Genomic DNA, 23,172 nt, shown 5'->3' on the forward strand with positions numbered 1-23,172 from the left:
TATAAAAAGGTAGGATAAATGATAAAATAAAATTATTAATAATAATGAAGGGTGAGATGAGGGAAAGAGACAAGATAACGACACCACCACACCAAATCGGTCGTTACTTAAAGTGGCACATTTCGTCGTTACGTAATGACGGAATTAACGATACGATATTGTAGACAATAAATTGCGTCGAGAAAATAAAATCAAGACCGAAAATATCGCAACAATCGTAGTATTTTATTTCAAATATTTGAGTGTTACAATCTCTATGAATCCTCTGATTCTACTTTTCAATTCAAGGGCCTTTGAGGTTGATCTTGAATTTGAATTTGATTTATCTGTCGCGAACGCTTATATTGTTGCCACGAATTTTATCACGAAAAAGTAGCCTTGATTTTGAACGCCTTGCATTTGATTTGACTTCGTTCTTGATTTTGACTATTTGAAATTTGTGTTGAAATGCTTGGATGCTTGAACACTTGCAGTTTGCAGAGAATTGTGGACTTTGATCCACGAGCTCCCTTGTGTCTTCTTGTTATAACTTCTAGTGTCTTTTCAGGGTTATGAAGACCCTCTTTTATAGTTGTGGAAGGGAAGAGTTATGATAAGAACAAACTCTTTCCGACCAATCAAATTGAAGTGTGACATGCCCACATTTGATTGGTCAGAACATGTCACTTGCACATGTGGAGCGATTTCATTGGCCTTTTAATGTGACTTGGCATGCCTTGTCATTTTGACACGTGGCATGATCCTATTGGTTCTTCCACTTGACTTGGCACGCCATGTCATTTTGACACGTGGCACCAAACTGGGCCTCTACCAAGATGACATCTTGGGCTTAATGAAGTGGGCTCATCACTTTAGCCTAATTAAATGGGTTAGCCTAATAGATTAAGACTTATTTATTTAATTCATATATGTTGAACTTATATAATTAATCCAATTATATTAGCTCAATAAATTTATTTGAACTAATATATCTTGAAAATTTATACGCCTACAAATGCCTCAAGTTAAAATACTTGTTGAGTTATAGACATGTCGCAGTTAAGGACAAGAATTGAAGTATTACGACACCAAATAGGATGACTTTGGGCCCCAAATTTATTAGCCTAGGCAATTTGTCTGTAATGAAAAGAACCTGACAGTTGTTTGAAATGATTCTTCTTTTGCTTAAAATAGAAATGCCTTTTCTTTATGAAGACAAAGAAAAGCCACGTAAGCTTGAAACTTTAGCATTTGAACTTCAACTTTGCCAATGATAATCACATTTGCTAACTGGAACAATGATTGCACGTGACCACTTTTTTTTTGCATTTGAAATTCTTACTTATTAGCCTTTGGAGTCACATTCAGATACTCCTTTATCACATAGTTTAATGTAGAACATTTTGTAGTTCGACTCTAAACCAAATTGCTTTGGTCGATTTCTATTCAAACACGGATTAATCAAGCTACGGAGTCCATATCGGAAAGAGCCGCCGCCTTTAACGTGATCCCACCTCGGATCAAACTTCTTTATGCCATCCTTTTGACCCCTATATATACCATACATCCTTCATTGTAATAGTACCAATTTCAGTAATAATTCCACCGTTTGTAAATTATTTTGAGTCTACTTTTAATGACTTGGAAGCATTGACGCGAATGTAATTTTTTCTTCTTTTCTTTTCTTGTGCTTTCTTTTTTGTTTTACTCTGTTGTCTCTTTTTTACTTTTTAAAAGTAATTTCGTAAAACTGTGAAGTCCTTTATAAGTTGGAGACGAAAACCTTTAAAAGTTCACGATAAACACCTTTAAAATTTGTGGCGGAAACCCATAAAAGTTCGTAATGAAGACCTTTAAAATTTGTAGGGAAGATCCATAAAAACTCGCGCAAAGATCCTTAAAAGCTCGTGGTCAAGATCTTTAAAAGTTCACAGTGAAGACCTTTAAAAGTTTGCGGTGGAGACCTTTAAAATCACGCGATGAAGACTTTTAAAAATTCGTGGCGAAGGCCTTTAAAAGTTTGCATAAATATCATTAAAAGCTCGTGGTCAAGATCTTTAAAAGTTCATAGTGAAAACCTTTAAAAGTTCGCGGTAAATACCTTTAAAAGCACGCGATAAAGATTTTTAAAAATTCGTGGCAAAGACCCTTAAAAGTTCACATAAATATCCTTAAAAGCTCGTGGTCAAGATCTTTAAAAGTTCATAGTGAAAACCTTTAAAATTCGTAGTAGAAATCTTTAAAAAATAAGAAGTAGGGACTCTTTAAAGTTCGTCACGAACACCTTCACAAATACCTTTAAAAGTTCGAAACATGCGCCTTTTAAAAGTTCGGAACGAAAACCTTAATAATCCGAATGCCTTTAAAAGTTCGAGACGAACACCTTTAAAAGTTCACAAAGAAAACCTTTAAAAATTTGAATGCATTTAAAAGTTCGAGACGAACACCTTTAAAAGTTCGCAACGAAAACCTTTAAAAATTTGAATGCCTTTAAAAGTTCGAGACGAACACCTATAAAAGTCCGCAACGAGAACCTTTAAAAAAAATACCTTCAGAATTATCCCGGACAATATTTTAAAATCAACTTTATATTGCACCACGCTAGCAATTTCAGATTTGCGCAATCTTATCAAAATATTCGTATCTTGGTGTAGAAACGTCGAAATTACGAACCGTTTAATTTCATGAAAACTAGACTTCGAAATTTAAAAACATGTCTAAAAAGTCAGATTTAACACCTTAAGGATAATTTCAGATAATATTTCGAATTCAACTTAAAATTCCGACACGCTGACGATTTCAAACTTGCGTGACTTCACCAAAACTCTTATATCTTGATGTAGGAATATTGAAATCATGAACCGTTTGATTTTATGGAAAATAGACTTCAAGATCTAAGACATATCCAAAATTTGGAATCAAAAGTTTTGATTATCGTCCCAGATATTATTTTGAATCTAACTTCAGATTCTGACATATTGATAATTTCAGATTTGCGCAGCTTCACCAAAGAAATTATATCTTGGCGTGAAAATGTTGAAATCATGAACCTCTTGATTTTATGGAAAATAGTCTTCAAGATCTAAGACATATCCAAAATTTGGAATCAAAAGTTTTGATTATCGTCCCAGATATTATTTTGAATCTAACTTCAGATTCCGACATATTGATAATTTCAGATTTGCGCAGCTTCACCAAAGAAATTATATCTTGGTGTGAAAATGTCGAAATCATGAACCTCTTGATTTTATGAAAATAGTCTTCAAGATCTAAGACATATCCAAAATTTGGAATCAAACATTTTGATAATCGTCCCAGATATTAGTTTGAATCTAACTTTAGATTCTGACACGTTGATAGTTTTAGATTTGCGCAGCTTCACCAAAAATATTATATCTTGATGTAGGAATGTTGAAATCATGAACCGTCTGATTTTATGGAAACAAAACTTCAAAATCTAAAATATTTCTAAAATGTAGGATTTAATACCTTAAGGATAGTTTCAGATAATATTTCGAAATCAACATCAAATTTTAATATACTAACGGTTTCGTATACTGGTGGGACGTACACAGTATAGACTCATGCGGTTCAGGAGTGTAGAAACGTGCAGTTTAAGCTCATGCATCAAGGAGCATTGTAACTTCAAGGATACTACTTCTTCAAAAACATGCCATTGATAGGGCCGATTCTCATGCCATCTGCATTAACCAACTTGTAAGCCCCACTTGAATAAGCTTCTTGCACGACATATGACCCACCCCATTTTGAAGTGAACTTCCCTACAGGTTTATGGGAAGTAATAATGGGTCTTCTTATGTTAAGGACTTGATCTCCTACTTGAAAGGATCTTGGGCGAACTCTTTTATTGAAGGCGCGAGACAATCGGGCTTGATAACATTCAAGACTCTGTTGAGCTTCCAACCTTTTCTCATCAAGAGCCTCCAACTCTGCTAATCGAAGTCGAGCATTTTCTTCATCAGTGATGCCTTCTTGAATAGCTAATTATAATGAAGGTATTTGACACTCGAGTGGAAAGACGGCTTCAACTTCATAAATGAGTGCATAAGGGGTCGCTTATGATGGAGTGCAGTGAGTTTTCCTATATGCCCACAGAGCTTCCTCCATACAGTCATGCCAATCCCGTTTGGATTTGGAGACGACTTTCTTTAACAAGTTGCATACAGTCTTGTTGAATGCCTCGGCTAGACCATTGGCGGCAGCATTGTACATAGAAGAATTACGCTGCTTGAAGCCAAAGAGTTCACAAATCTTGTTCATCAACCTATTGTCGAACATCTTGCCATTATCTGTTATTATGTAACGAGGAATGCCAAAGAGATAGATAATGTTTACTCTGATGAAACTTGCAACATTTTCCTTCTTTACTTCCTTAAGATCAACAACTTCAGCCCATTTTGAGAAGTAGTCAGTTGCAGCCAAGATGCATAGGTGCCCACCAGAGGACTTTGGCAGTGGTCCAACAACATCCAATCCCCAAGCTTCAAACGGCCAAAATGCAATAGTTAGGTGCAACACTTCAGGAGGGTGATGAATAAAATTTGCATGAAATTGACAAGCCTTGCATCTTTGAGCGTAGTTCAAGCAATCTTTTACCATCGTTGGCCAATAATATCCTGTCCTTTTTATATGGAAGTGAAGCTTTGGTCTAGACTGGTGTGACCCACATACCCCAGAATGTGCCTCTTGTAAAGCTTGGAGTGCTTCTTCTTCCCCTAAGCATCGCAAGAGTACTCCCTCAAATGACCTTCTGTATAGAGTATCTTTGTATTAATGGAAGCGAGGTGCACGACGATGGATTTCAGTCATTCTCCTAAGATTTTCTAGAAGTATCCCACAGCTTAAGTAGTCGATAATGGGTTGTCGCCATTCTTTTTTCTCGACTTCAGAAACAGCGACAAGATGCTTGAGTTCATTTCCTTCACCTTCAACCTCATTTGGCGGCGGTACTACCCATTTTTGGCAAACAGTAACTTGCGCTTTATCAGGAAGGGTTAACGATGAAGCTAGGGAGGCTAAAGTATCAGCCTTCTTATTTTCTTTCCTTAGCACATGTTGAATAGTCACGTCACCGACCCATCCCATTAATGTTTTAGCATAATCATGATATGGGCGTAGTTCAGGTTTCTTGACCTTGTAACTACCTAAAAGCTGGTTGATCACCAACTGAGAGTCACCAAAGACTTGCAATTGCAATTGCAACTGCTTCATTTCAACATTCATTTCAAGCCCAAGTATTAGTGCTTGATACTCAGCGACGTTGTTAGAGCAGAGTTGCGTCAATGTAAAAGAGTAGGGAAGAACTTCACCTTGAGAAGTGAAAAATACTACACTAGCACCAGCTCCTCCGCGATATGCAGTACCATCAAAGTACATCTTCCATGGAGGTTGAACTTCAATGACCATTGCATCCTCATCAGGTAGTTCATCAGTTAGCTCCCAATCATTAGGTGTATGGTGATGTGCCAAGAAGTCTGCCAATGCTTGTCCTTTTACAACCTTTTGAGGGATGTACAAAATCTCGAATTGTTGAAATTGGAGATACCATCTCGCTAGTCGATCACTAAGAACAGGTTTTGATATCATGAACTTGATGGGATTTGCTTTAGAAACAAGACGAACAATATGAGCTTGAAAGTAGTGCTTTAACTTTTGAATTGAGAAGACTAGCGCCAAACACAACTTTTCAATTGGCGAATAATTCAACTCATTTGGTGTCATCATCCTGCTCAAGTAGTAAAGAGAGTTTTCTTTCAGCTCACCATTTTCTTGGGCCAATAACGCTCCAACATACCTTTCTTGTGCTGAAATATGTAGTATCAGCGGCTTTCCAAGTATAGGGGCTGCTAAAATCGGAGGCTTCATCAAGTAGGATTTAATGCTCTCAAAGGCATTGCTACACGCTTGGTCCTATTTGAAAGGGACACCTTTCTTCATAAGGCGACTGAATGGTTGGCACCTCCCAGCTAGGTTTGAGATGAATCTCCTAAGGTACACTAACTTTCCTTGCAGAATTTTCAATTCGTGAATATCCCGATGCTCAGACATTTTCAAAATTGCATCTACTTTAGCTTGATCAATTTCAATCCCTCGATGTCGGATAATGAAACCAAGGAACTTTCCGGAAGTAACTCCAAAGGCGCACTTCAATGGATTCATCCTAAGTTTGTACCTCCGGAGCAACTCAAACACCATTCTCAAGTCTTTCAAGTGGTCGCCCCTCTTTCTTGATTTTACCACCAAGTCATCCATATAGCATTTGACATTTTTGTGGAGAAGGTCGTCAAAAATAATCTGCAAGCATTCTTCAAGCCAAAAGGCATTACCCTGTAGCAATAAGTACCCTTGGGGGTGCGGAATGCAGTAAGCTCTTCATCTTTTGGTGCCATGCGAATTTGGTTATAGCTTGACGAACCATCCATAAACTACATTTCCTCAGACCTAGTAGTAGTATCAATCATCATATCTGGAATAGGAAGCGGGAATTCATCTTTGGGACATGCATTGTTGAGATCCCTGAAGTCGACGCACACTCGAATTTGGCCATTCTTCTTCCTTACAGTGACAATACTTGAAACCCATGTTGGGTATTTAACTTCACGAATAAAGGTAGCTTCGATGAGTTTGGTAACTTTGGTTTCAATCAAGGGAACCAAGTCTGGCCTAAAGCGCCTTTAGGCTTGTTTAACAGGGTGAGCACCATTCTTGACGGCAAGGTGATGGACTGATACTTTCGGGTCCAAGCCAGGCATCTCTTTGTAGCTCCAAGCAAAGACATCCCTGAACTCCTTGAGCAACTCAATATAAGTGCCTTCTTCATCCACTTCTAGTAAAGCACTTAGGTAGGTGGGTCTTGATTCTTCATCGGTGCCAAGGTTAACTTCTTTTAAGGCATTAACTGTAGTCTTCACTCTTTCTTGAAGTTCAGGTGGAGCATCTTTGGCATCTTCATCTTCTTGAGGGTCCCCATCGTTGAAGGATATATGATAACATGGTGAAATATCATCCAATTTATCGTCATCATCTATTAGAGATAAAACACCATGCTCGCTTTGTGCAGTAACATGATACGAAGAACCCACACTTTCTTCGTCTTCATCACGTTATTTAGTGTAGACGAAACCATGCCTTTTGTTTGTCGCTTCATTCTAGAAGGAACCAAACTTTGGAAATCTTTAGATATCTTCTGAAATTTTGGCAAAGAGACTGTTTTTGTATTTCGATAATTTCTCTGGAACTTATTCCCCTTCTTTAATGGACCCAATCTCTCAAATATAGAAGTTCTCATAGTTTATTTTCCAAGTCGATCAAAGAAAGAAGGCCTGTTAGAAGCAGCAGATTCATCTTCTACAGTGATATAATTGCTGCTCTCCCTTCTTATGGAGATGCGCACTAATGACGGTTGCTTATATCCCAAACCTTCACGTGGTTGCCTCGTCGCATCTTCTGATTTGAGCTTCTCTAACTTTGACGACTCGTTGGGAATGTATCCAGCTTTTGCAAATAGCCTATAAGCATTAGGATCAAAACCTTCATATGTTCGCTTTGTAGGGAGTGGCACATTCTGCAAACGATTTTGGGCTACAAACCCTGCAAGTGGCTTTGAGGACAACTTTACTGCCTCAATTCATTTTACTGGAAGAGTTAACTTCTTTAGCATGTTAGTTTGGAGATTAGATGATTCGCCTTCATCTTTCTTTCTTTTAGGGACATATTGGAGTGCAGGACATACTTTCTTGCCATATGACGCAGTATCCCCTCTATGAGATTTATTCTTGTTGGGTTGTACCTCCTCAGTAACAACTTTGGCTCTACCAACAATCACCTCAGCTCTTTTAGTTGTGGGCTCGTCATTCTTGCTTTTCATGCCATCATCAGCTTTTAGCTCATTCACAATGCGGTTCTTTAAGTAAAACTTTGCATCGGTGAAGTGTGACTCAGCCTCAGTGAATGGATCATCATCAGCAACTATCTTCTTCTCGACTTCACGCTCGCAGTACTTCAATCATTGATGGTAAGTAGATGGAACCACTTTATTCTCACGTATCCAAGGCCTTCCGAAAAAGACGTTGTATAAAGTCTTTGCATCGATCATATGCAGCCATGCACTTGATTGCATATCTTCAATGGTGATTCCCAACCTGATCGCACATATGGCTCTTTGCCCTCCTTGGTTGAATCCTTGGATCATCACACGACTTTCTGAGAGTTCGTTCATGGGAATATCAAGTTCTTTCACAGTGCGAATTGGCAAAATGTTCACTGAGGATCCTCCATCAACCAAAATTCGATTTACCCTTTCATCACACATATAGCCAACCAGGTACAATGGGCGGTTATGAAGAGTGTCACTATCACGACCCAATTTCTCCCTCCATGAACCGCCGTGACGGCACCTAGTCTCTACGACTAGGTAAGCCTAACACTTTTGCGGGAGTGAAACTAAAGCATGAACATTAACTACTGACAGTAACAAATATCTAATAAGCAACTAAATGCCACTCGACATGTATAATTATCACCTCTGAAAATGTTCAAAACAATTTTCCAAAACCCAGAATACCGTAAGTCACAAGCTACTAAGAAGTTTTAACCGTTCTATACATTATTTCTACAGAAAGAAGGAAAAATGAACATAGAGGGATAGAGGGGGATTCCGAGGATCTACGGGAGTAGATGTACCTTGAAGTCTCCAATAAGCAGCAGTGACTGCAACTAGTGATAAAGCTGGTAAGATGAACCTAGATCTGCACACGAAAAAAATGTGCAGGAAATGGCGTGAGTACACCACAACGGAACACAGTAAGTGCCAAGCCTAACCTTGATCGAGTAGTGACGAGATCAGGTCAGGGCCCTACTAGTATAAATATAATGAAATAAGACAGAATAAAATATCGCAGAAAAATAAATACGGAAATTTAACAAGAATAGAATCAATGAAAGACAACATCTCAAAACACAATGATAACAATAGGGGATCTCCCAAGATACCATCTCGTAGTCTCAAATGTAAATGTGCAGGGGGGTCTCCTGGAATATCGTTCCGTAGTCCCAAAATAAATATGCTGGGGGATCTCTCAGAATACCGTTACGTAGTCCCAAAATAAATATGTTGATCAGGGGGATCTCCCGGAATACCGTTCCGTAGTCCCAACGTAAATATGCAGTACAGGGGGATCTCTCGGAATACCGATCTGTAGTCCCAAAGTAAATATGCAGCGCAACCAACCGAAATAACAATTACAACAAGAAATCCTACATTTTAGACTAAGTTCAAGTCCAGGAAAGCAGGACATTTCACTAAACATACTGCACAAAGTTCAAATAGGTAGTTAAATAAGTAGGCATGATGTTCTAGCCTAAACATGATAGTTACATATGCTAGTGTGTTTCAAATAAGGAGAAAACAAGTTATGACTTAGTGAAAAACGGAGTTCTACAACAAATAGCCCATGTACGTACTCGTCACCTCACGTACACGGCGCTCACATATCAAACAGTACCAAATCCTAAGGGTAGTTCCCCCACACAAGGTTAGGCAAGTCACTTACCTCGAACCAAGCTCAATCAATCAGTCACAATGCCTTTTCCACGAATATCCGGCTCCGGATGGCCCAAATCTAGCTAAAATCAATTACATAGCATAAATATAACTACAAGAAACTAATCTAGCTAATAAAATCAAAGCTAACACATGAACTTGAAAAATCGCTCAAAAAGCCTCCCCAGGCCCACGTCTCAGAATCGGGTAAAAGTTACCAATTAAGAACACACATTCGCTCACAAGATCACTCGTACCATTTTAATTATCCAAATACGATGTCTAAATCCCACTCAACACTCAGAAATTCGGTTGGGGAATTTTTCCCCTATTCTCCCAACTTTCTCACTAAAATTCCTTAATTAAATGGAGAAAACGACCATAGATTAATGAAATACAACCAAAAATAACTTAGGAATTGTTACCCCAAAGCTTTCTATGAAAATCCCTCAAGAAATATCCTTCTCTCGAGCTCAAAAACCAAATTTGTGAATATGAACCTCAACCCTCGATTCTGCCCCTTTTCTGTCCAGCGATCTTCGCACTTGCGGGCCATGGGTCGCACCTGCGATGCCGCATATGCGGAAAATCCCTCGCAGGTGCGGAAATCACTTAAGATGGCTGGGCCATGGGGCCGCACCTGCGCGTGTGCGCCTGCGGAACACTGTCTGCTTCTGCGGTCTTCCTCCGCACCTGCAAATCCTTGGGCGCATCTGCGAGCATCGCAGATACGTAAATTCCTCGCACCTGCGACCCCTGGTCAAGTCTACGAATTCTGCATCTGCGCCTATTGCTCCGCACGTGCGAGCCTGCACCTGCGGTCTCCCCCCGCAAGTGCGAAAAACCAGAATCAGCAAAAACTCAGCAACTTCCCTAAGTCAAAAATTCATCCTTTAAGCATTCGAAACACACCCGAGACCCCCGGGACCTTAACCAAACATACCAACCAATCCTAAAATACCATACGAACTTAATCAAGCCCCCAAATCATATCAAACAATGCTAAAATCATGAATCACCCTCCAATTCGAACTTAAAGAACTTGAAACTCACAAATTCGACAACCGATGCCGAAACCAACCAAATCACGTCCGATTGACCTCAAATTATGCACAGAAGTCATATTCAAGACTATGGAACTATTCCAACTTCCGAAATCAGAATTCGACCCTGATATCAAAAATTCCACTACCGGCCCAAAACTCCAAAAATTTGACTTTCGCCATTTCAAACCTATATGAGATACGGACCTCCACAACACAATCCGGACACGCTCCGAAGCCCAAAATCATATAACAAAGCTAACAGAATTGACGGTATTCCATTTTGGAGTCGTCTTCACACAGTTCCAACTACGGTGCTAATCCTAAGGCTTAAACCTCCATTTAGGGACTAAGTGTCCCAAAACACTCCAAAAACCCCAAAACAAAAACTCCCGACAAGTCACAATAGCAGAAAAAGATATGGGAGAAGCAGTTAATAGGGGAACCAGGCTATAACTCTCAAGACGACTTGCCGGATCGTCACAGTCACCTAGCAGAATATCTTCATTTGTGAACGTGACTTTTTTCCCACAAACATTAACTTATTGAGGAGTGGACTCGATGAGCTTTTCTGAAGATGGTGCCAACGATAGGTCAACACTCTTTTCTTCCCTTTCGTCAGCGTGGAAACAGGAGGCTTCAATACCCCCACGGGAAATCTTCGTGCGGAATCAACTTGGTAAAAACTCCTCTGAGGTCATTGGATGTCGTGGCTTTTGAGGGTAATGTACCTCCACTTTTGCTTTCTTTAAGTGCTTAACTGGATTCCATCTCATTGGTATTTTTACCATAATTTTCCTTGTTGGTTGTTCTACTGGTTCTTTTCGTGGGCTTCTTCTGTGTTGCCTACGATGAGTCACCAACGTCCAACCTTCATCATCCTCAGGTTGATCGTCTTCAACTTTGTTGTTCTCCAGTAATTCTTCATCTTTACTTTCTTTAAAACTACATAATTCTTCTGGACTGAATGAGCCAAATGTGATAGAGACTTGGTTTGCGCTTGCTTTCTCATCTTCAAGCACGATCTTCTTTTTACAAGCCAAGTCCATAACTTTGTCCTTGAAGACAAAGCACTTCTCTAGAGGGTGGCTCACAAGTCGATGATATTTGTAGTAATTTGGGTCATCAGTTTTCCCAGATTCATTTGCCCGCTTCATCTCCGGAAGCTCAATGAGATTTAACTCGAGGAGTTCTTTGAAAATGGCTGGCACATTAGAATCCAGAAATGGGTACTCTTTATCTTGCATTTCTTTTAGAGTCAACTTTCCACTTGGCTTATCTTGAAACAAAGTGGATTTCATATTCTGCTTCTTGCTCACCTTCGTCGTGAACTTCACAGGTGATGTGTTGACATTCATAGCTTCTTTATTTTCAGATCTTGGTACAAACTTTCTCTATTTTCTGACTTTTTGCTTGTCGTTCCCTTTGCGATGTTCATATATGGGCAGCTTTTCATTTCCAGCGGAGGCCATGCTCAATTCTATGTCATGAGCACGAGTTACAAGTTCTTCAAATGTGCTAGGCTTTATAGCTTGCAAGATGTAGTGCAATCCCCAATGCATGCCTTGGATGCACATCTCTATGGCAGAAGTTTCACCTTGTCTTTACAGTTGAGGCTTGCGTTCCTCCAATGATTGATAAAGTCGATAACTGGTTCACTCTTCCGTGGAAGAGTATTTGTGAGTTCCACCATGCTCACAGTGCGCCTTGTGCTGTAAAAGCGATTGAGGAATTCTTGCTCTAGTTGATCCCATTTATCAATAGATCCAGCCTCGAGGTCCGTATACCAATCAAAAGCATTTCCTTTCAATGAGAGGACAAACTGCTTGACGAGGTAATCTCCATAAGTCCCAGCATTGTTTCATGTCTCAATGAAGTGCACCACATGTTGATTTGGATTTCCTTCCAAAGAGACTGGAATTTCCATAGTGGATGCAACTTGTCGTGGGGGAGGATCAATCTCTTGAACTTCTGGGAGTTTGCTAGTGCATGGGTGGATTATTCTTCCATCAAAATTCTCACCCTATCTGTTAGCTTGTCGATTCTAGCATCTTGATTTTTCATGCACTTGGTCAAACCAGTGATTTCTTCCGTCAAGTTTGCCAACTGCTCCTCCACAGATGAAGTGTTTGTCACCATGGCTTGCATGATTGTCGTGGACGATGGAGAGTAGCATGGATTTTCACACAGATGTATCTTTGATTGGCTCACGCTATGTGGAGTAAGTGGGGAGGATCCATCACTTGAAGCATCATCGTCTTCTTTCACAGCAGAGTGTTTGGATCCGGAGAGGTCAAGCAGAGCAAGAGTTTTCTTGATCTTTTCAGCAACATCGCTTCCTCCTTCGGGTGCGTTTGTGAAAGATCTTGCTCCTTTTGAGGATGAAGATCCAAAAACAGGGGTTGATGCGGATGACACTTGGGGTGCTTGTTGTCCTAACGAGCTTTCTTTGCTCTTCGTAACTGGTCCAAAGCTTCCAAAAGTAACATCGAGGATACTTTCCACATCAACATAGAACCTGAGATTAGCAGCCTTGGTGGAAGTTGAACTGGAGTTGATTTTCTTTGAAGACATTTCAATGTTCTTAAACTTTGGTGATTGAAAAGTTGAGATGAGAGGTAGATATTGTCCCACTGGGGGTGCCAGAATTTGTAGACAATAAATTGCGTCGAGAAAATAAAATCAAGGCCAAAAATATCGCAACAATCGTAGTATTTTATTTCAAATATTGGAGTATTACAATCTCTATGAATCCTCTATTTTTACTTTTCCAATATAAATTCAAGGGCCTTTGAGGTTTATCTTGAATTTGAATTTGATTTATCCGTCGCGAACGCTTTGATTGTTGCCACGAATTTTATCACGAACAGGTAGCCTTTATCTTGAACGCCTTCCATTTGATTTGACTTCGTTATTGATCTTGACTACATGAAATTTATGTTGAAGTGCTTGGATGCTTGAACACTTGCAGTTTGCAGAGAATTGTGGACTTTGATATACGAGCTCCCTTGTGTCTTCTTGTTATAACTTCTAGTATTTTCTTTGGGTTATGAAGACCCCTATTTATAGTTGTTAAAGGGAAGAGTTATGATAAGAACAAACTCTTTCCGACCAATCAAATTGAAGTATGACATGGCCGCATTTGATTGGTCAGAACATGTCACTTGCACATGTGGTGCGATTTCATTGGTCTTTTAATGTGATTTGGCATGCCTTGTCATTTTGACACGTGGTATGATCCTATTGGTTCTTTCGCTTGACTTGGCGCGCCACGTCATTTGACACGTGGCACCAAACTGGGCCTCTACCAAGATGACATCTTGGGCTTAATGAAGTGAGCTCATCAATTTAGCCCAATTAAATGGGTTAGCCCAATGGATTAAGACTTATTTATTTAATCCATATATGTTGGACTTATATAACTAATCCAATTATATTAGCCCAATATATTTATTTGTACTAATATATCTTGAATTTAAAATATAGTCCAAATTATTTTATGGATTTAATTTCAATAAAATTTATATGCCTACAGATACAATAAAATTTAATTAACAATCAAAACAAACATCGTATTTAAAGTAACAATAAGATACAGTACAATAGGTAACAACCATCCAAACAAGCTGTAAGCCGTTGTTGATATTATTATAGTTTGATTGTCACGACCCAAAATCCCACCACAGGCGTCGTGATGGCACCTAGTCTCTAAGAATAGGTAAGCCGATTTTAATTACATTTTTGAAGCCATTTGTTTTTATAAGTAATCAAAACTAACAACGGAAAAAATGCAAATATGCAACCTTCCCAAGACTGGTAGTACTGAGTCACGAACTCTAACTGAATACATGGAATGATCATGAGGACCGAATATACAATACTGTTTGATTAAAAATTAACAGTACAATGAAATGAAAAGGCTCCAAGGGACTGCGACGACCAAGCAGCTCTACCTTAAATCCTTACGGTCCCGCTTTAACTCTGCTCAAGCCCGATATATCCAATAACTGGCTCTGCACAAAAATGTGCAGAAGTGTAGTATGAGTACACCACAGTCGGTACCCAGTAAGTATCAAGACTAACCTCAATGGAGTAGAGACGAGGTACAGTCAAGACACACACTAGTCTAATAACCTGTGCAATATAATATACAAAATAATTGGAAACAAATAACATCAAGGCAACATAAAACAACCAATGATATGCACAGTAAGATAATAAAATCACCATTTAATATCGCTCAACAATTAATAAATATAATTACACCCAGTTAACTCAAGTTCTTCAATTAAATATCTTTCACATATAATTCTTACGAATAAAACTCTTTTTCAAATATAATTTCGGCAAATAAATATTTTGAATATAAATCTTTCGATTAAAGAGTCACCATGTGACACCTCATTTCAAAATCATAAAAATACGGGGCTCAGCCCATTTTTATATTTTTCGTAAACATGGGTCTCAACCCATTTTTTATATTTCCACGGCACCTCGTGCCCATAATTAAATCATCATATTTTCACGGCACCGCGTGCCCTCATTTCATATCACAACTGCACAGACAATTCACATGACAAATATCATTATCATTTTATCACAGCGTGCCCACATTTCATATCACAACTGCACGGAGAATTCACGTGCCAAATATCATTATTATTTCATCATAGCACCTCGTGCCCACACTTCATATCACAACTGCACGGACAATTCACGTGCCAAATATCATTATCATTTCATCACAACACCTCGTGCCCACATTTCATATCACAACTGCATGGATAATTCACGTGCCAAATAACCTCATTATTTACTCACGACCCCTCGTGCCCACGTTTCATTTTATAATCCGCCTAGCAATAGCCACAGGCTCTCGATTTCAACATTAATCAGATTGTTATCAATTTACCAACAACAAAAAAAAATGCACAAGGTATAAAAATAAACACAAGAAAATCACAATATCACATGAAAATCATCAACACCACAACCCCACATCATCACATATCGTTCCTGATAATAGCCACTCTTATCGCTTCTATTGCCACCCTTATCACTCATATAGCCACCCTTATCGCTCCTATTGCCACCCTTATCACTCCTATAGCCACCCTTATCACTCCTATTGTCTCCCTTATCGCTCCTATATCCACCCTCATCGCTCCGCTCAAAAAATATTCGAACAAATACAACCACAATAAAATGAAATGCCACCCTTATACCTACATAATATCACGGTGAAGTGCCACCCTTATATCCTCAAAATAATAATTAACACAACACAATAATTAACACGAAAATTTATCACGGCAACATAACAAAATCAATTCATATAACAATTTGCACAATGGCCACAACCAAATTCTAAAGTTACGACCAAGTCAATTAATATCACAACAAATAGTCAAAAACTCCACACGATGTGTACAGCACCCAAAAATAATAAATAGAGATAGAAATTACTCAACATAAGCCGAAGTCTTCATTAAATTTAATTTTTTCAATAATTATATAAACACCTCTTCTTAAACTCATTTAGTTAATTATTTGCAGAGGGAAAAATCCATAATAAAAATTAAATTCCAATACTTATCAAACCAACAAATTCACGGAATTACATAAATAATCAAGTGACAATCACCTCAAATTGTCATACAAAACAAATTCAACAACAAGGATTTAGGCATGGCAAATAGATGATTTAATAAATACTAACAATTATTTAATTTACTACACAATAATGCCTTAAGACTTTAACCCAATAAAATTTACACATATAAGCCCAAGTACGTACTCGTCACCCCGCGTACATGGCTTTTCACATTTCCTAAATGGCACATAGGACTCGATGCCTAAGGGGTAATTCCCCCACTCGAGGTTAGGCATGGTACTTACCTTTTTGAAGTTATGCCGATATTCCAAAAATCGCCTTCTTGCTTGAATTGACCTCCGGACCGCTCAAATCTATCCAAATTAATTGCATAACTTCATTAAAATTCATCGAAAATAATTCCGGATAATAATACGTCGACTTAAATTTTTTTTCAAAAAGTCAACAAATTTTCACGACATCTGATCACCCAAATCTCTCAACTTCTATGTTTTGCGCCGAAATGTATCAAATAAATCCGGTCAACTCTTTTCTTTTAAGTTTCTTAAATAAGAATTGTTCTTTTAATAAAATTCCGAATCTTCCGAAAATTAAACTCGACCACACCCGCAGATCATAATACTTATTACTAAGTTACTCGAGACCTTAATTCACTGAACGGGGCGTTAATACACATTTTTTCCCTTTTAGATTTGGTGTAACTTTTGTTTCCAATTAATTAAATGATTATTTTGTCTAGCGTGAACTCTATTTTTAAAGGGATAAAAAAGGCAAACGACATTTCGCTAAGGGCTTTCGTGCTTTTAATATAGTATTTTTAAAGGGGTAAAAAAGGCGAACAACATTTCGCTAAAGGCCGTCATGCTTTTAATATAGTATAGATAGATATATGTGACTTGAATATGAAAAAGAAAAGATTTAAAATATAAAAAACCCAATGTAATTTTAATAAAAAGACCATAACACTTTGTACTAAGAGGAAACTTGAATAAGATGAAAAAGTGATGTTATGACAAAATTGCATCTAAAAGTATAAACTCAATTGTCTTCTCTTGTTAGTGATTTTAAATCCAAACGAATTTAAGACCAATTATCATAATACAAAATCGTCTATATATATATATATATATTTCAGGAAAAACTTCACAGAAGCTAACAACTCAAGATGAGTACGAATTTATATAAGTATGATCATGAATCTATTGGCAAGAGAAGGGAACTTTGGAAGAAAATCAGGGAACCTAGGCATCTTGTCAAAAATATTGAAATATTTTAACCAAAATTAAAGATTACCTTTCCAAAATTATTCCATAATTACAGTTAGGAATGTTTGTCTATTTGTGCGGTACAATATTTAGATATTTTAGTTCGGTATTCGATTTTTTAAAATGTTATACCAATACTATACCTAATTAAACTCGATATGATTCGGTTTCAAATTGTAACTGTCATAAAATACACTTCCAACTCAAACAGTGCCTTACGCGCTCTTCACCTTCCTCTATAGTCAATCAATTTATTCCCCCCTTTAATTTTCTGCTATTTTTCAAAAACTCTCATCACAGAAATAGCAACAACAACAACAACATCAACCCAGTAGTAATCCCACTAGTGGGGTCTGGAGAGGGTAGAGTGTACGCAGAACTTACCCCTATCCGAGGGTACAAAGGTTGGTTCCGGGAGACCCTCAGTTCAGAGACAAAAGATCTGTAACAACACAAAAACCAGACCAATAGAATCAGCACCGCAAGAGACAACAAATAAGTGGAAGAGCAATAAGTATGTCAATAATAAAATTGAAAAATAAATTATGGAAATAAAAATCGTGTGATGAACAACAACCGCTAGCAGACCTAGACCAAACTCTATCAGACTAGCTGAAAAAATACTCAACTACCCCCTAACCTACAATCCTAATGCTCGACCTCCACACCAATAGCAATGAAGGATTTTACATCCCCTGAATCTGATCAACAACCTTCAACATCAAGGAGTATAATACAACATCAGATTTCAGGCCTCACTCCTTCCACTGATCAACAAACCATCCCATTCTCAGGTTTGTAATTATATTTGAAAATATTTTTAGTTTCTGAAGTGAAGGCTTGGCGAAACTGGTAAAGTTACTGCCATATGGCCAGGAGGTCACGGGTTCGACACGTGAAAATAGTCTCTTGAAGAAATATAGGGTAAGACTGTAGTCTGGTCCTTCTCCGAACCTGACATTCTTTTTTAAAGTTTCTATCCGCGCTTTCCTTGAGCCCGGTTTCTATCAGAAACAACATCCCTATATGTACAAGATGGGAGTCTACACATACACTACCCTTCCCAAAACTCACTTGTGGGATCACACTGGATATATATTGTTATTGTATTTTCATTTTCTATCCTAGAAAGGCACAAAATTTTCACTCTCTTTATTGTTTTTATTTTTATAGTTGGTTACATGGTCCCTCATATTGGTCGTCATTTTCAAGACTCTATTAGCAATGCCTATGAGTCAATATTGAGGGAAGAGATTGTCACTGCCCAAAATTTTTACCTTCGGGACCGTGATGGCGCCTAACATTTCACTTGCTAGGCAAGCCAACGTTAGAATAATATATTCCACTTTAAAATAATTTTTAAATTTGTTAATAACAAAGGAACAAACGCGGAAGCAAAGTCTGAAAAGTAGTGAATAATTCATAAAAATAACGGAGTCTAAATACCATCCCAGAATTTGTATCACAAGTGCACGAGCTTCTAGAATTATACAAATAAAGGTTTGAATAAAATAAAACTGTCTGGAAACAAATACACAGCTAAAGTAAAGTAGACGGGGACTTCAAAATTGCGGACGCAATGCAGTTATACCTCAAGTCTCCTCTGCTAGCTGAAATTCGAGCAAGTCTATGGTACGCCGCTAGGACCAACTCCGAAATCTACAAAAGAAGTGCAGAGTATAATATCAGTACAATCGACCCCATATACTGGTAAGTGTCGAGCCTAACCTCGACGAAGTAGTGACGGGCTAAGGCATGTCACTTACATTAACCTATATGCAATAATAGTAATAACCATAATAATTGAATTAAATCAGGTAACTCATTTCTAATAGTTGAAACCAACTCAGCAGTCATAACCAATTATTATTTCAACAAATTTTCATTGCAGCGTGCAACCCGTTCCCACAATATATTCATTTTCAATCCTCCAATATTTTTATTTTAATCAAGTATATATATAGACTTTTAAATAAGTCTGTTGCGGCGTGCAATTCGATCACCCAATATATGGAATTTTTAATAACTATGTTGCGGCGTGCAATCCGATCCCCAATATAGACTTTTAAATAAGTCTGTTGCGGCATGTAATCCGATCCCCCAATATATGGACTTTTTAATAAGTGTGATGCGGCATGCAATCCGATCCCCCAATATAGACTTTTAAATAAGTCTGTTGCGGCGTGCAATCCAATCCCCTAATATAGACTTTTAAATAAGTATGTTGCGGCGTGCAATCCGATCCCCAAATATAGACTTTTAAATAAGTTTGTTACGGCGTGCAATCCGATCCCCCAATATATGGACTTTTTAATAAGTCTATTGCGACGTGCAATCTGATCCCCCAATATAGACTTTTAAATAAGTCTGTTGCGACGTGCAATCCGATCCCCCAATATATATATATACTTTCATTTCGGTTGCGGCGTGCAACCCGTTCCACCCAATATAACTTTAACAACTCATAAATGTAATAACAATTACTTCAATAAATACCACGTCCAATGAGAAACTATTAAGCATCAAGGCACACAATAATTATAATTTATTTATGTACAAACAATAGCAATTAGCAATTAATTGTGAAAATCGTGGAAAAAATAGGCAGTTTAATATTTAGTATGCTAAATGTCAAATAACAATTAAGACACATAAATCAAATAGTATGTAACAATTATCGGAGGAACTCAAGAATTAATATTTGACAAAGAATAAGAGAAAAATAATTATTATAACAATTAATTCGTGTCTTAGAACAATTTATGATTTTCAAATATTTATGCAAACAATTAATTTGACGACATATAGACACTCGTCACCTCGCCTATACGTCGTTCACATGCATTTCACATAACAAATCATTTAAGGGTTCTATTTCTTCAAGTCAAGGTTAACTTCGACACTTACCTCGCGTTACAATTTCAATCAATTACTCGACCACGGCTTTTCCTTTTAAATTTGACTCCAAAAGTTTCAAATCTATTCACAAACAATTCGATATACTCGATTCCGGACATATGCCCAAGTCCCAAATCACGATACGGACCTAACATAACTGTCAAAATACTGATCCGAGTCCGTTTGCTAAAACTTTTGACCAAAGTTAACTCAGTTGAGTTTTTAAAGCTCTATTTCACATTTAATTCGTTTTTCACATAAAAACTTTTCGAAAAATTTTACGGACTGCGCACGCAAGTCGAGGAGTGATAAAATAGTTCTTTTCGAGGTCTTAGAACACATAATTAATTATTAAATTTAAAGATGACATTTTTTGTCATCACATTCTCCACCTCTAAAACAAACGTTCGTCCTCGAACGGAGTTAGAAAAAGTACTTGAGCTGGTGAATAAGTGTGGATATTTACTCCGCATGTCCGACTCGGACTCCCAGGTAGATGACTCTATCGGCTGACCTCTCTAGTACACCCTAACTGAAGGATAACTCTTAGACTTCAACTGTCGGACCTGCCGGGCTAGAATAGCCACCGGCTCCTCCTCGTAAGTCAAATCTTTGTCCAATTGGACTGAGCTGAAATCTAACACATGGGACGGATCACCATGATATTTCTGGAGCATAGACAGATGGAACACCGGATGAACTGCTGATAAACTAGGTGGTAATGCAAGCCTGTAGGCTACTTCACCCACCCTTTCAAGAATTTCAAAGTGTCCGATATACCTAGGGCTCAACTTGCCCTTCTTTCCGAATCTCATTACACCTTTCATAGGTGAAACCCGGAGCAATACTCTTTCTCCAACCATGAATGCAATATCACGAACTTTACGGTCGGCATAACTCGTTTGCCTAGACTAAGCTGTGCGAAATCGATCTTGAATAACCTTAACCTTATCTAAGGCATCCTGTACCAAATCGGTACCTAACAACCGAGCCTCACCCGGTTCAAACCATCCAACTGGCGATTGGAATCGCCTTCCGTATAATGCCTCATATGGAGCCATCTGAATACTCGACTGGTAGCTATTATTATAAGCAAACTCTGCAAGTGGCAGGAATTGATCCCAAAAACCTCCAAAGTCTATAACACAAGCGCGAAGCATATCTTCCAATATCTGAATGGTGCGCTCTAACTATTCGTCTGTCTGTGGATGAAATGTTGTACTCAACTCAACCCGTGTGCCTAACTCATGTTGGACAACCCTCTAGAAGTGTGAGGTAAACTACGTATCTCGATCTGAAATAATAGACACGGGCACACCGTGAAGACGGACAATCTCACTAATGTAAATTTCAGCTAACCTCTCTGAAGAATAGGTAACTGCCACTGGAATGAAATGTGCCGACTTGGTCAACCTATCCACAATGACCCAAACTGCGTCAAATTTTCTCTGAGTCCGTGGGAGTCCAACAACAAAATCCATAGTGATACGCTCCCATTTCCACTCAGAAATTTCTAACTTCTGAAGCAAACCACCAGGTCTCTGATGCTCGTACTTAACTTGTTGACAATTCAGACACCGAACTACATATGCAACTATATCCTTTTTCATTCTCCTCCACCAATAATGTTGCCGTAAATCTTGATACATTTTGGCGGTACCTGGATCTGTGTGCCTCTTCAAAAATTAATTCACGAAGCCCGTCAATATTAGGTACACAAATACGACCCTACATTTGTAGAACTCCATCTTCCCCCCACAGTGACCTGTTTGGCATCATCGTGCTGCACCGTGTCCTTAAGGACAAGTAAATGAGGATCATCATACTGCCTCTCTCTGATACGCTCATATAAAGAAGGCCGAGCGACTGTGCAAGCTAAAACCCAATTAGGTGTTGAAACATCTAACCTCACCAACTGATTAGCCAAAGTCTGGACATCAACAACTAACGGTCTCTCACCAACCGGAATATAAGCAAGGCTGCCCATACTCACAACCTTTCTACTTAAAGCATCGGCCACCATATTGGCCTTTTCGGGGTGATACAAAATGGTGATATCATAGTATTTCAACAACTCCAACCATATTCTCTACCTCAAATTAATATCTTTTGTTTGAACAGATACTGAAAGCGACGATGATCAGTAAATACCTCACACAAGACACCGTAGAGGTAATGCCTCCAAATCTTCAGCGCATGAACAATGGCTGCCAAATCTAAGTCATGAACATGATAATTCTTCTCGTGAACTTTTAACTGCCGCGATGCATATGCAATCACCCTGCCATCTTGCATTAATACTGCACCAAGCCCAATGTGAGATGCGTCACAATATATCGTATACAATCCTGAACCTGTTGGTAACACCAACACTGGCGCTGTAGTCAAAGCAGTCTGGAGCTTCTGAAAGCTCAACTCACACTCGTCTGACCATCTGAATGGGACACCTTTCTGGGTCTGTCTGGTCAATGGGCTTGCCATAGATGAAAACCCTTCCATGAACCGACGATAATAACCCGCCAAACCTAGGAAACTCCGGATCTCTATAACTGAAGTAGGTCTAGGCCAATTCTTAACATCCTCTATCTTCTTAGGATCCACCTTTATGCCTTTTGCCGATACAACATGCCCTAAAAAGGCAACTGAGCCTAACCAAAACTCACATATTGAAAATTTGGCATATAACTGATTATTCTTCAAAGTATGAAGCACACTCCGATGATGCTGCTCATGCTCCTCTCGACTGCTGGAGTAAATCAAGATATCATCAATGAATAGGGATTGAACACTCGATTCATCAAATCAAAAAAT

General features: G+C 38.4%; 1 protein-coding gene across 1 annotated transcript; it reads right to left on the reverse strand.

Annotated features, from left to right (window-relative positions):
- Window positions 1-4,770: 4,770 nt before the first annotated feature.
- On the reverse strand, window positions 4,771-6,422 carry LOC138899720 (uncharacterized). The gene is made up of 3 exons (XM_070186410.1): window positions 6,344-6,422; window positions 5,795-5,859; window positions 4,771-5,649 (listed from the first exon to the last, which is right to left on the reverse strand). The coding sequence occupies exons 1-3, from the start codon at window positions 6,420-6,422 to the stop codon at window positions 4,771-4,773; spliced, it is 1,023 nt and encodes a 340-aa protein (XP_070042511.1).
- Window positions 6,423-23,172: the final 16,750 nt, after the last annotated feature.

Source organism: Nicotiana tomentosiformis, chromosome 10 (genome assembly GCF_000390325.3).
Source record: "Nicotiana tomentosiformis chromosome 10, ASM39032v3, whole genome shotgun sequence".
Lineage (NCBI taxonomy): Eukaryota > Viridiplantae > Streptophyta > Magnoliopsida > Solanales > Solanaceae > Nicotiana > Nicotiana tomentosiformis.

Coding starts and splice junctions, on each gene's coding strand:
- LOC138899720 (XM_070186410.1), bottom strand. CDS start 6,422: ATGGATGGTTCGTCAAGCTATAACCAAATTCGCATGGCACCAAAAGAT. Junction 5,860..6,343: donor TGCATTCCGCACCCCCAAGG/GTACTTATTGCT, acceptor TACTTGATGAAG/CCTCCGATTTTAGCAGCCCC. Junction 5,650..5,794: donor CATATTTCAGCACAAGAAAG/GTATGTTGGAGC, acceptor TCAATTCAAAAG/TTAAAGCACTACTTTCAAGC.